The sequence below is a fragment of the Culicoides brevitarsis genome, chromosome 2 (genome assembly GCF_036172545.1).
Source record: "Culicoides brevitarsis isolate CSIRO-B50_1 chromosome 2, AGI_CSIRO_Cbre_v1, whole genome shotgun sequence".
NCBI classification, from domain to species: domain Eukaryota; kingdom Metazoa; phylum Arthropoda; class Insecta; order Diptera; family Ceratopogonidae; genus Culicoides; species Culicoides brevitarsis.
This window is the reverse complement of record NC_087086.1, coordinates 36,027,927-36,039,702: the sequence shown is the minus strand read 5'-3', so window position 1 is coordinate 36,039,702 and position 11,776 is coordinate 36,027,927. Positions and strand designations below refer to the sequence as shown.

Genomic DNA, 11,776 nt, shown 5'->3' with positions numbered 1-11,776 from the left:
AAAAATTGATCCATTCCGATTTGAATTCGAAAAATTTATGATAAAAAATTCAAATTTGCCGCCGATTAAATACATTTTTCGGAAAAAATCATGTTTCGGTCGTGTGAATTTTAATTTTTTTCTCGATTGAGTGCATTTTCATTCAAAATATCGATTGGCATGGCCTTATCAATGTTGATAGGAGAATTGAGATCATTGACAGAAGCGGCACGAGAGCAAAAATTGTCAATGAAATTAATGAAAATTTATAAAAATTGAAATTTTCTTAATTTTGTGGCAAATTTGTTCAACGAGTTTGAACTCACGCGAAATTTGATGGGCAATGAATTGAAAATTTGTGACCTTGAAAAGTGATATAGTTAAAAAAAAATTGATGACAAGTTATATTTATTCATAATTTGTGTAAACAATAATTGAAGATGAGGGAAAGTTGTCGTTATTGAGAAACTAAAGAGGATTTTTTAAAAATATTTAGTTCAAAAAAGTAAAATTTTCAAGGAATTTGTGTAAGAAAGGTAATTTTTAGAGAAAAATTGATCGTTTAACTGACTGTAAGTCTCAAATATGTTGAAAAATTAATTTTTTTCATAAAACGACAAAAAGTTATTAAATTTATTAAATTAAAAAATAAAATAAAATAAAATAAAATAAAATAAAAATAAAATAAAAATAAAAATAAAAATAAAAATAAAAATAAAAATAAAAATAAAAATAAAAATAAAAATAAAAATAAAAATAAAAATAAAAATAAAAATAAAAATAAAAATAAAAATAAAAATAAAAATAAAAATAAAAATAAAAATAAAAATAAAAATAAAAATAAAAATAAAAATAAAAATAAAAATAAAAATAAAAATAAAAATAAAAATAAAAATAAAAATAAAAATAAAAATAAAAATAAAAATAAAAATAAAATAAATTAAAATAAAATAAAATTAGTTGATTTAATATCAATAAAATTAATTAATTATTATTTATTTTTTTAAATTTTTATTTATTTTTTTTTATTTCAATTTTTTTTTATTTATGTTTTTTCTCTTAAAATGATTGAAAATTAAAAATTTAATGTTTTTTTTTTTACAAAAAAGTAAATTTTAATAACGGACATACTCAAAAACCTTGAAAAACGAAATTTTTCAACCAATAAAGAGCAAAATAGAACAAAAACTCACTTTATATCAAATTTATAGCGAAAATAATTGATAGAATCGACACAACGAGAAAATTCCGTCAATCAATTTAGCTTTTAAAATTCATTACCGCTTACCTCTCTTGTTAAAACTTGTCTGTCGCATCACTTTTCATCCAAACAACGTCAAAAATGTTGCGAATTTTATCAATTTTTATAATTTTCGCATCCTGTACAGCGGAGACGCCTTGTAAATATCCCCCAAAACCAACTTATAGTGTAAGAACTTTTAAAAAAATAAAAAATTTCTTTAACTTTTAACAAAATTTTCCTTCAGAACTGCTGTAACCATCCAAAACTCCTCGACAATCGTGACTTTGAAGGATGCGATCGTTCCAAAAGTTACAAAAATCAAGCAACTTCAGTTTGTGTAAGTAAAAAATCCAAAAACTGAAAAAAAATCATAAAAATTAAATTTTAGGCGGAATACGAATGTTTTTTCACCAAAACGGGCCTTTTCAAGAACGAAACTCTTCAAATGGCGGCGATTCAGAGCTACATGATAAAATTATCGCGTGAATTTGCGCAAATGTCTCCGTTGATTGATTGGCAAAGTGTGATCAGTGGTGCCGTTGAGGTTTGTGTCGACAAGATTTTTGACATGAGAGAAGTTTTGAGGGAACTTTTTTCGCAAGAACCTTTCAAAATTAGTCCGTCGGAGTGTGATGTGACGTTCGTGGCGACAATTAATTGCGTTTATTACGATATTTTTGTCAATTGTCCGCAAGCAGCGTGGGAACGAAGTAAGATTTTTAATGAAATTTTAATTTTTTGACAGTTAAAAAAGTGACAGCTGTCAAAAATTTTCATGAAATTTTGATTTTTGGAAATTTTTTGTATAATTTTTGGTTGAAAATGTTCTGAAATTGTCCAAAAATTTAAAAAAAATTCAATAAAATTGTTAAAAATAATGAATTTACTAAAAATTTTGACGTCTGTCATTATTTTGACATTTGACAGACGTCAAAATTTATTTTTAAATCATAATTTTGAACAATTTAATTGAATATTTTTTCAAAATTTCTAGTTTTAAGCAACTTCAGGAATTTTTTCAAGAAAAAATTATCCAAAAATCAAAATTTCATGAAAATTTTTTGACAGCTGACAGCTGTCATAATTTAACTGTCAAAATTATTCAAAAACTTACCGTTAATGCATTTTTACATTTCAAACAGCTCGCGAATGTGATGATTGGCAAGATCATATCAATACTTGCATGAATGACATTGAAACCTTTCCGCATATCGACATGAATAAAATGTATAATCCATAAAAAAATTTCATTTCAAAACTGATCTGATGGATTTTTATTACAATTCTTATTACAGACTATCCTTCTATACTTTTAATATTAATAAACTTAAACACTACATTTTTACAATTTTTCTGTTTTTTTTTTGTATCAATCGTGATGATGATAGAGAGGGAGCGAAAACCTTGTTTGTTTTTTTTTTTTTTTTTTTTTCTTTATAATAATTCATCAATATATATTTTTTGTGTTCATTACATACAAAAATTATTTTTTTATATTTTTTTCTGTTTCTTAGGAAATACAATTTGATACAATCGAAAGACGTGCTTTTTACTGAGTCTTATTTCTTTTTATTATTATTTTTAAGCCTTTTTTTTCATTTCTTTCATTTTTCTTGAAAATATTAACTTTTAACGGGATTTTTTTGGGATCTAGGCCATGAGAAGTTTGAAGGATGGCACACATCAAATTATTTAAATTTTTGGGAAAAATCTTTATAAACACCAACAAAGCTTATGGAAAAAGTTTTGTATGTGTAAGTACGATGTTTTTTGCTGCAAACTTCTTTTTTTTTCTTGCTAAAAGTTAATTAATTTTTTTTTTATCTCCTTTATACATACGTATGATAATATAATTATTTAGTACATTGAATAATCACAGGTATTACAAATAAGTTTTAAATTCTCACATAATATTTTTTTTAAATTTAATTCTTTAAATTTTTGTTTTATTTTGACAATTTTTTTTTAAAAGAAGTGAGCATGGAAAATTTTTAAAATATTTATTTTTTAATTTATTTAAAAATATTTTAAATTTTTTTTTTTGCTAATTTATTTAAGGATATTTAAATTAATTATCTTGATTAAAAAAATTTATTATATTTATCTATGAAAATTTAAAAAAAAAAAATAAATAATTTTTTAATATTAAAATTAATTTTAAAAAATTTTCAAATTTTATTGAAAAATATTTAATTAAAAAAAAAATACTTAAAAATTTTAATTAAAAATTAATAAACAAATTAAATAAAAATCCATTAATTTAACAAATAAAAAATTAATTTTTAATTTAAAAAAAAAATGGAAAATTGACGAAATTATTTCAAATTTTATTATTAAAAATTATTTTATTATTATTTTTGAAACTCTCATTGATTTTATAGAAAAATATAATAAAATTTATCAATCGACATTTTTTGTTAAAATAATAAATTTAATTTTGATATTTTTTAAATAATTTTAATTCATTAAAATATTAAAATTAATTGATTAAAAAAAAAATAATTCAAATTAATTTTTTAAATATTTCTTTAAAATTTCAATTTAAAAAAAAAATAAATTATTTATTTAATTAATTAAATTTAATTTAATTAATTATTTCATTAAATTTAATTAATTGAATAAATAAATTTATTTTTTTTAAATTAAAATTTTAAAGAAATATTTAAAAAAAAATTAATTTGAATTATTTCTTTTATTAAAAAAATCAAATAATTTAAATTTAATGAAATAATTAATTAAATTAATTTTTAAAAAATAATTAAAAAATTAATAAAAAAAATTTTCCATGCTCTATTTCTTCATAAAAAAAATCGTCAAAAAATTAAGCCATTGCAATTAATTTTCAAAACAAATTTTTATTGAAAGACAAATTTCTCAAAATCAGCAAATAGCTTTAAATTTCTTTTCAATTTTTTGGTTTCATTGACAGACAGACAGAAAAAGCGCAAGAATCACCAAATAATGCGCTTAAAATTTTTATTTAATTTTTTTTTTTCAAAAATATCTCAACTTTTTTTTCACAATCTATTTCAATCCAAATCTCATTAACTTTTTTTCTTTTATTTTTTTTTATGTGACGACGACACTAATAAATGCTAATATTTTTTTTCAGTACAAAATCTAAAGTGTTCAACTATTTTTTTTTATTTTATTTTTTATTTGTTATTTTTTTAATTCTCTGATTATTATTTTTTTTTTGTGTTACGGTTAATTTAATAAAATTTAAATATTAACAAGAAAAAAAACGGAATAAATAATTTTTTGTTACTTATGGGAATAAGAAAAAATTAAAATTAGGCTCTATGGAAAACATTTTGATTGAAAATTGATTGATTTATAATTCAAAGGAGCTTCGGGTAAGAAGAGAAAGAGAGTTTGGTTGTCATGATAATTTAATAAGGTAGTCATTAATCGATGAAAGAGTAAATAAATGTCATAAAAGAGAGAAATTTCTTCTTACGTGGGACTGTCTAATGATGTCACACTTTTATAAATTATTAATTATTATCTGTAATTATGTCACCTTGTCTCGTTTTTTTAAGTATCTGCCGGAGTGTCTGTCGAAATGAGGTTTGGCATGGACTTGAAGAGGTCTGACTGCTTTGGTTCCAACACATCCTCCAAGGATTTCTGCTTGAAGCGGTACTGCTGATTGCTCGTGGTGTCATTATTGTTGGTGCAAGTTGAGGTATTTGTTGTCTGATCTCCAGCTGAAGACATTTTCTGTGCGTTTTGCGACGATGGCGGCGGAATTTCCGCTCCCAAGATATCAGTCATGTCATAAACGGGCGGCGATGCGTCGGAAAAACGTCGAGTATTTCGTGCGGAGCCTTCGTCTTCGAGATGATGGTCACTTATGCACGGCGAAAGTAACGCACTGCCTCGTTTATCGCCCAAAATGTCGTTATTTTCCATGAAAACCGCCGAGTCAAGGCATCGTATCTGCAGCGAAGAGGGCGTCGCATCTTCCAAAGGGGGTGTCATCACAATCGCCGACATCTTATTTGACGTTGTGCTTCCGCTACAAGCACTTTTATTCGTTTGCTGATCGAACATGTTGTGAATTGAGTCGTGAAATGGCGTCAAACTCCCCGAACCTTGTCGGCAGGGCTTAAACGAGACTTGACTGACATCATCGAGGATCCATTCTCGTTCACTTTCGATATTGGCGATCACTTGCGCCGGATGCCCATGCATGCCCCCATCATAAAAGTCCATTGTGCGATACATCGACGCCGAATTGCTACTCGCATCTGTGGCATTTGGACCTCCCGGATACCTTATGGGCCCCGGCGAATTTGAAATTGGCACTTTTTCCGGCGCATTTTGAATCAGCAAGATCCGATTTCTTGCCCGCCATCGACTACAAAGGTTCAAATACTGCTTGCACTGTATATACATGAAAACCACGCCGCCCGTCAACCCGACTGTCACGACGACAAGTTTTGTCCAAAAGGGCCAGCCAATTTGTCCTTTTCGTACTTCGTCGGCGGCACGTTCGATTAGCACGCAAAGCGACCAAATGACACAAAGCGCTGCTGCGACATGAAATAGGATTGCACAAAAGAGTCGACGACGTTCCACGCCCGACATATCGAGACTTTTCCACTCGTTTAGCGGCTTGATGCGCGAATGCATGATGAACGGGAATTTGCAGAGCTCGCAAGTGCTCGTTTCGCTCGCTGTTAGCCATTGTTGCAGGCACGTTTGATGCACGTACTTTAGGCTGCCCGAACAGTAGCACGGCGTTAGCAACGGATTGTGGATATCACTTTCGCAATGGCAAATGCGACAAATATCGCCGCTTGTTTGCGATGCTTGGCTGCTACCTGAGCCATATCTGTAACGAGACACAAAAAAAAACGTTTTGTGTGACAAAATTATACAACTTTTACTTTTTTTTGTGTAGAGTCACATTGCATTTTTTTTACGTTGTTGCAAAATATGACACTCACGTACGACGAAAACTTGATATTGTTATCATGGCACAGTGGGGCGATTTTTTCTAAAATTCTTCAAAAAAAAAAAATATTTAAAATTCGTAATTTGACAATTTTGGAAAAATAAATTTAAAAAAAATAGAATAATTTAATTTAAAAAGTGAAATTAATAAAAGTTATGAAAATTTGAAAAAAATTAATTAAAAATAAATTACCCCTAAAAGTAGGCAATTTTCATCAAAAGTTAAAAACCTCTGAAAAGTTAAGTTTCTGAAATCCAATTTATCTCAAACTTGGTAAATATTCCTTATTTCTTGCAAATAATTTATATACGAAATTTCAGCTTTCTATCTCAACTTTTTCGAATATGTATTACAAAATGATTTTTACGCAAATATCATACATCGAAAAATTCATCATTTTTCGATTTTCATTCGAAAAAGTTATGATGGGAAGTTGAAAATTTGTATACTAAGAAGTATATCATGGTCAGAAGAGAATTTTTACTAAATTTGAGGTTAATTGAATTTCAAAAATATTATTTTTCAAAGTCAATTAGTCAATTTCAAATTTTTTGTAACGATGAACATTGCCTACTTTCGAAGGTCAATTTTTTTTCTTACATATTCTCAAATTTTCATAACTTTTTTATAGTTCAGTTTAAATTAGTTTACTTTTAAAATTGTTTTCGATTAAATTTTATCAAATTAAGATTTTTCAACATTTCTGAAGAATTTCGGCAATAAAAATCAAAAATGTTTTCGGAGTTCATAGAGCTTTTGAATTTAAACTCTGCGTTGATGAATTGTAAAATATTTTGAAAATTAGAATTTTTTAACAATTATATGCAAAAACAAAATTTCACTATAAGTTAAATTCAATATTTTATATGAAAATAATGCAAAATTAAAAATTAACCTCAAATTTGGAAATTTTGTAGAATTTGTTAAAATTAAGCAAAGGAAAGCTTAAATAAACGTTGAAGGTCTAAATGTTTCTGGAATTTAAATTCTGAACTGTTTCATAAATATCTCACATTTTCAAAAATATACAATTTTTTATAAAATATCTTTAAATTTTACATTTACATTTTTTTTTTAAATTTGAAAATTACGAGGGATGAATATTTTTTTTACAAAATTGATCGTTTAAAAAATTTTTAAAAGTTAATTTTAAAAGAAAAATTTAATTTTTAATTATTTTATCGAAATTTTGATCCTTTAAAAAAATTATTTTGAAAAATATGCCAAAATATGAAAATTTTAATCTTGAAAAATTTTCAAAATAATAATTTAAAAAAAAATCGAGGACATTTTTTTAAAATATTTTCATTTTTAAACACTTTTCATTATTTTATTTTGTTAATTCAATTAATTTTCATTTAATTTTAAAAGTATTTTTTAATATATCTGAAAGTTTTTTTTATGTTTTTATGATTTCAGCCCACTGTGCGCGTACGCGAATGACAAGGAGACTGGCAGGAAGAACAAAACAACAGCTTCATGCAACATTAAAATCCCATAAAAATGCAATTAATGACCGAAAAACGAGACAACAACGTACCTGGCAGCCGACACAATGGTCCAATCAATTGAGCATAGGTCAGGTTTTTCATTGATCGAAGCACTTCTCGGCATTATTTTCTTTGATTGGCTTTAAACTTTTTTTTTTGTGTTTTGTATGTTTATATGTTTCTTATCTAATACTTATCAAGTCTTGAAATTTTTTTCTTTCTTTAATTTTTTTTTTTGCACACTTTGATTGATTTCCTCTGTTAATTAACACACCGATGCGATTTTTGTTCGTTTTTTCGAGCACAAAGGAACAACGAGACAAAAAAAAACAGAAGAATAAATAAATAAACAGCGTCTCGTCTTAATGATATTCTGCTGGCGTGTTCCGACGATTACTTAAATTGAGTTGCATTCTCGAACGGGGCACGATTCACACGACGAGACGTTCCTTGTTTGTGTTTTGCGTTGTTGCTGCTGCTACTGCTGCTGCCTGAGAAGAAGACAACACAAAAGATGTCTGCATCGCAAAAAAAAAAAGTTGTCGCACGCACATTCACATGATTTTTGCGTGTTTTTACGGGTTTTTCTGCTTCACACTCGCGACAATCAGCGGAATTTCACGCGATTCGGGTAAAAAAGTGTAGTGAATTGCCGATTTTTTTCAACTACGATCCAATTCTTTGTGTGTCTGTCGCTGTCGATGGTTTTGTGTTTTTTTTGTTGATTTCATTAATGTCACTTTTCGGAGTATAACAAAATGTATACCAATAACTGAATGTTTGAAAAATCTCCTCAATTCGCTACTCCTCATGATTTGTTCGGAGATTTTTTTACGTTTTTTGGGGAATTTTTTCATTTTTTGACTGAAAAAAGCTTACAGAGAAAAAGAAAAAAATCAAAAATTTTTTTGAAAAAAATAATTATTTCTTGAAGTCTTAAAAAAGCTTTTTGAAAGCTTAAAGAATTAAAAATCAATAAAAAAAATAAAAATTTGAAGTTTTCAAAGTTGAATAATTTTTTTTTACAATTTTTCATAGACTTTTGTAATTATTTTACATTCAAAAGACTTTAAAAATTATAAATTTTATTAATTTTCAATTTTTTTTATAATTAAAATAAAAAAATTTTCTTTTTTTATGACTTTAAAAATGCTTGAAGTTGTCAATTTTAGACAATTTTTAAAATTTGAGAGCTTTTAATTTAAATTTTTTAAATTTTTTAGACATCCACAAAACTGATTTTGAAGCAATTTAATATTTTAAATAATTTTCAGACCTTCATAAACTCTAAAATTTAACATTTTAAGACAAATTTTTGATATTTGAACTTAAAAACTGATTTTTTGATGAAATCTGAAGACTTTAAGTAACTGTCAAACACATAAAATTCTCAATTAGAGACGGTTCTTGCATATTTGGAGGTAAAAACTTCTTCATTGATATCTCGATTGTTCATTTTTGAGTCCTTGAAAATTTTTCAAATCCCAAATTGAGCAAATTTTGATTCAAGAAAGACATCCTTCTTATTGAAAATTCTCCAAAAAGTCATAAAAATCGAATTTTTTGCCATCTTGATGAAAAATTTCCTTTTGAAGACCCTAAAAATAATTTTAAAAAATATGAAATTAAAAAAATATATAAAAAAATTATTTTTTTCTGAAAATTCTGAAAATGCTTCCTCAAAAAATAAAAAAAAATCGTAATTTTTGAAAATTTCCTTTGGAGTCTTCATTTCAAATCCAAAGTCCCTAAAAAAAGTTTTAAAAAATTAAAATTATAAAAAATTTACCAAAAAATTAAATTTTTATAATTTTTTTAAATTTTTATCAAAATTGAGCCTTTTTCACCTCTAAAAAAATTTCTTAATTTTTCCATTTCATTTATTTTTTTAGTTTTTTTTCGAAAAAAGGTAAATTACAGTTTAGAGCAAGAAAACATAATAATATTATTAATATTTATAGTAGTTTACGACGACGATGATGAGTATCTGACTAACTCCATTCTAATCATCTAAAATGTTTTCAAAACATATTTTTTTCTTCGCGGGCGGCGTCCTTCGTCGATTTGTTCCTGACTTCAAATATTCTTTTTTTTTCAATTTTTTTGTGAAATTCGGCGAGAAAACTAATTAATTAATTTTTTTTATAAATATCTCGTAATAATCATGGGGGTTCATGCGGAAGTGTGAAAAAAATCTTTCTACAACACAAATATGGATTTGGCTTGGGAACCAGACTTGTTTTGTGTGTCTGAGTGCAAGTTGTAGTGAAGTTGCCATTTGTTTCCTAGACCTAAGCGTTCCTTAAGTTTACGACCAATTTCGAGAATTGCATCGTGATTGGTGCCATCGGCAGTCCAAACAGCTAAAAAATTGATTTTTTTTCATTAAAAATTAATTTTTTTAAGAAAAATTTTTTTTCTTACAAATTTTATCGCCTTTAGTACGAACATTCACAACCGCGCCGCAAATTTCATCCGAATTATCGAATGCCTCGCCAATGAGACACAAAACTGTATCGAGCCACAACTTGTTAACTTCTTCTTTTTGGTTGCGTTGGAGGGTTAACATCCATCTGCCGCCTAATTTGTTTGCTTGATCTTCCCACATTGGTCTAAAAAAATTTTTTTTTATTAAAATTTCGATAAAAAATTAAAAAATTTTATTTTTTTAGGACTCACCGAATGCCTTGCTTGAACAAAGAATAGTCATTTCCCATTTTGATGTCGGAGGGTTGCTTAATGTGGTTAAACAGACTCCAGAAATCCTCGACTGTGTCAAAAGTTGTGACAATATTTTGCATTTCTTCCCAAGATTTGGAACGATCAGCTTCGAGATACCACAGAGTCCATGCATGGTGCAACGGATGCTTGATGAAAGCAGAATCATCAACAGCTTCTTCCGCGTTTTCCTTGTTTTCAACACTTTTTTGCTGCAAAAAGAGGAGAAAATTCGAAATTAACCTTTAAATTCTTGATTTTTTCGATTTTTTACAGTTTTATGTCTCTTCAAGGACCGTGATTTGTTCATTCCGCCTGACAAATTTAATTAATTTAACAAATTTTTTTAATTTTTTTGTGAAATTTAACAACAATTTTGCGTGAAAGACCGTTCAACGAATGTTTCGTGACATTTCCGAACATTTTCACAGTCGGTCATCGCCTACTTCTTATCGCAAACACTCAAAAAATTCAAAATTTCCTTAAATTCCTTTGAAAAATCCGAAATTTATCACATTTTATCGTATCTCCACGTTGATCTGAGAGATCCCGTTAAAGCAACATCCCGCAATCGGCAAGATTTATCACAAATAATGCACCATATTGAGAAATTGGGACGTGGAATGATGAAATTTGCAATCACGAAAATTAATTTGCGATTTTTTGTGGTTTTCAAAGAAAGTTTTACTGAAACTTGATGATATTTCGAAGAACCGACAGCGGCGGAAGAGATTTTCGGTTGATTTTGCAAGTTCTTACCTCTACTTCCGTCATTTTAGATGGTTTTTTGCAGAATTAAACAAAAATGCAATCTTCAGTGTGCCAATGACAGTTAAGTCACGCCCAATTAGCATTTTGGAGCAAAGTGTCACGGGGTTGCCAAAGTTGAAAAAAAATTTTTGCGGCAAAATTACGTCGATTTCTCAGGGAAAAATCATCAAAAATGCAGTTTGATGCAAAGAAATTAAGAATTATTGGAATATTTGGTGCTGTATTTGCTGCTTTTCACTTCCTGCCGAAGATGGTGAGTGACGCGACGAAAGATGACAACCACAAGGGAAGGCAGGAACCGAAAATAAGCTTGAAGGAACTCGTCAACGAAGGAAATTCAACCAAAAATAACGAAAAAAGCTGAAAATTTTAGAAAAATTATTGAAATTTAGAAAAAATTTAGTCAAAATTTAGTAAAAATTAAGCAAAAATGTTGAAATTTTAAAAAAAACTTAAAAATTTTAAAATTTGAAAAAAAATTTCTTGAATTTTAATAAAATTCTTTAAAATTTTAATTGAATTTTCATTAAAAATTCATTTTTTAAAATATTTTTTATGAAAATTTATGAAATTTACCTAAAATTAATCGAAAAATTATTTTTTTTAATTTTT

At 27.0% G+C, this 11,776-nt stretch overlaps 3 protein-coding genes across 3 annotated transcripts; 1 reads left to right on the top strand and 2 right to left on the bottom strand.

The window, feature by feature from the left end:
* Window positions 1-1,321: 1,321 nt before the first annotated feature.
* LOC134829037 (general odorant-binding protein 66-like) lies at window positions 1,322-2,462 on the top strand. Its single transcript, XM_063842028.1, has 4 exons — window positions 1,322-1,408; window positions 1,467-1,559; window positions 1,611-1,932; window positions 2,365-2,462. Exons 1-4 carry the CDS (start codon window positions 1,322-1,324, stop codon window positions 2,460-2,462), a joined length of 600 nt encoding a protein of 199 aa, XP_063698098.1.
* A 1,995-nt stretch (window positions 2,463-4,457) lies between these two features.
* LOC134829921 (uncharacterized) lies at window positions 4,458-8,389 on the bottom strand. The gene is made up of 2 exons (XM_063843217.1): window positions 7,726-8,389; window positions 4,458-6,062 (listed from the first exon to the last, which is right to left on the bottom strand). Exons 1-2 carry the CDS (start codon window positions 7,797-7,799, stop codon window positions 4,760-4,762), a joined length of 1,377 nt encoding a protein of 458 aa, XP_063699287.1. The 5' UTR covers window positions 7,800-8,389; the 3' UTR covers window positions 4,458-4,759.
* Window positions 8,390-9,543: 1,154 nt separating this feature from the next.
* LOC134830999 (eukaryotic translation initiation factor 4E1) lies at window positions 9,544-11,282 on the bottom strand. The gene is made up of 4 exons (XM_063844625.1): window positions 11,153-11,282; window positions 10,355-10,605; window positions 10,100-10,287; window positions 9,544-10,038 (listed from the first exon to the last, which is right to left on the bottom strand). The coding sequence occupies exons 1-4, from the start codon at window positions 11,165-11,167 to the stop codon at window positions 9,875-9,877; spliced, it is 618 nt and encodes a 205-aa protein (XP_063700695.1). The 5' UTR covers window positions 11,168-11,282; the 3' UTR covers window positions 9,544-9,874.
* Window positions 11,283-11,776: the final 494 nt, after the last annotated feature.

Excerpts from the sequence above, each read along its gene's own strand:
- LOC134829037 (XM_063842028.1), top strand. The coding sequence starts at position 1,322 with ATGTTGCGAATTTTATCAATTTTTATAATTTTCGCATCCTGTACAGCG. Across the intron at positions 1,560-1,610 it reads ATCAAGCAACTTCAGTTTGT|GCGGAATACGAATGTTTTTT; the intron begins GTAAGTAAAAAA and ends ATTAAATTTTAG. Across the intron at positions 1,933-2,364 it reads GCAAGCAGCGTGGGAACGAA|CTCGCGAATGTGATGATTGG; the intron begins GTAAGATTTTTA and ends CATTTCAAACAG.
- LOC134829921 (XM_063843217.1), bottom strand. The coding sequence starts at position 7,799 with ATGCCGAGAAGTGCTTCGATCAATGAAAAACCTGACCTATGCTCAATT. Across the intron at positions 6,063-7,725 it reads ACCATTGTGTCGGCTGCCAG|ATATGGCTCAGGTAGCAGCC; the intron begins GTACGTTGTTGT and ends GTCTCGTTACAG.
- LOC134830999 (XM_063844625.1), bottom strand. Across the intron at positions 10,288-10,354 it reads TTGTTCAAGCAAGGCATTCG|ACCAATGTGGGAAGATCAAG; the intron begins GTGAGTCCTAAA and ends AAATTTTTTTAG. Across the intron at positions 10,039-10,099 it reads TACTAAAGGCGATAAAATTT|CTGTTTGGACTGCCGATGGC; the intron begins GTAAGAAAAAAA and ends TCAATTTTTTAG.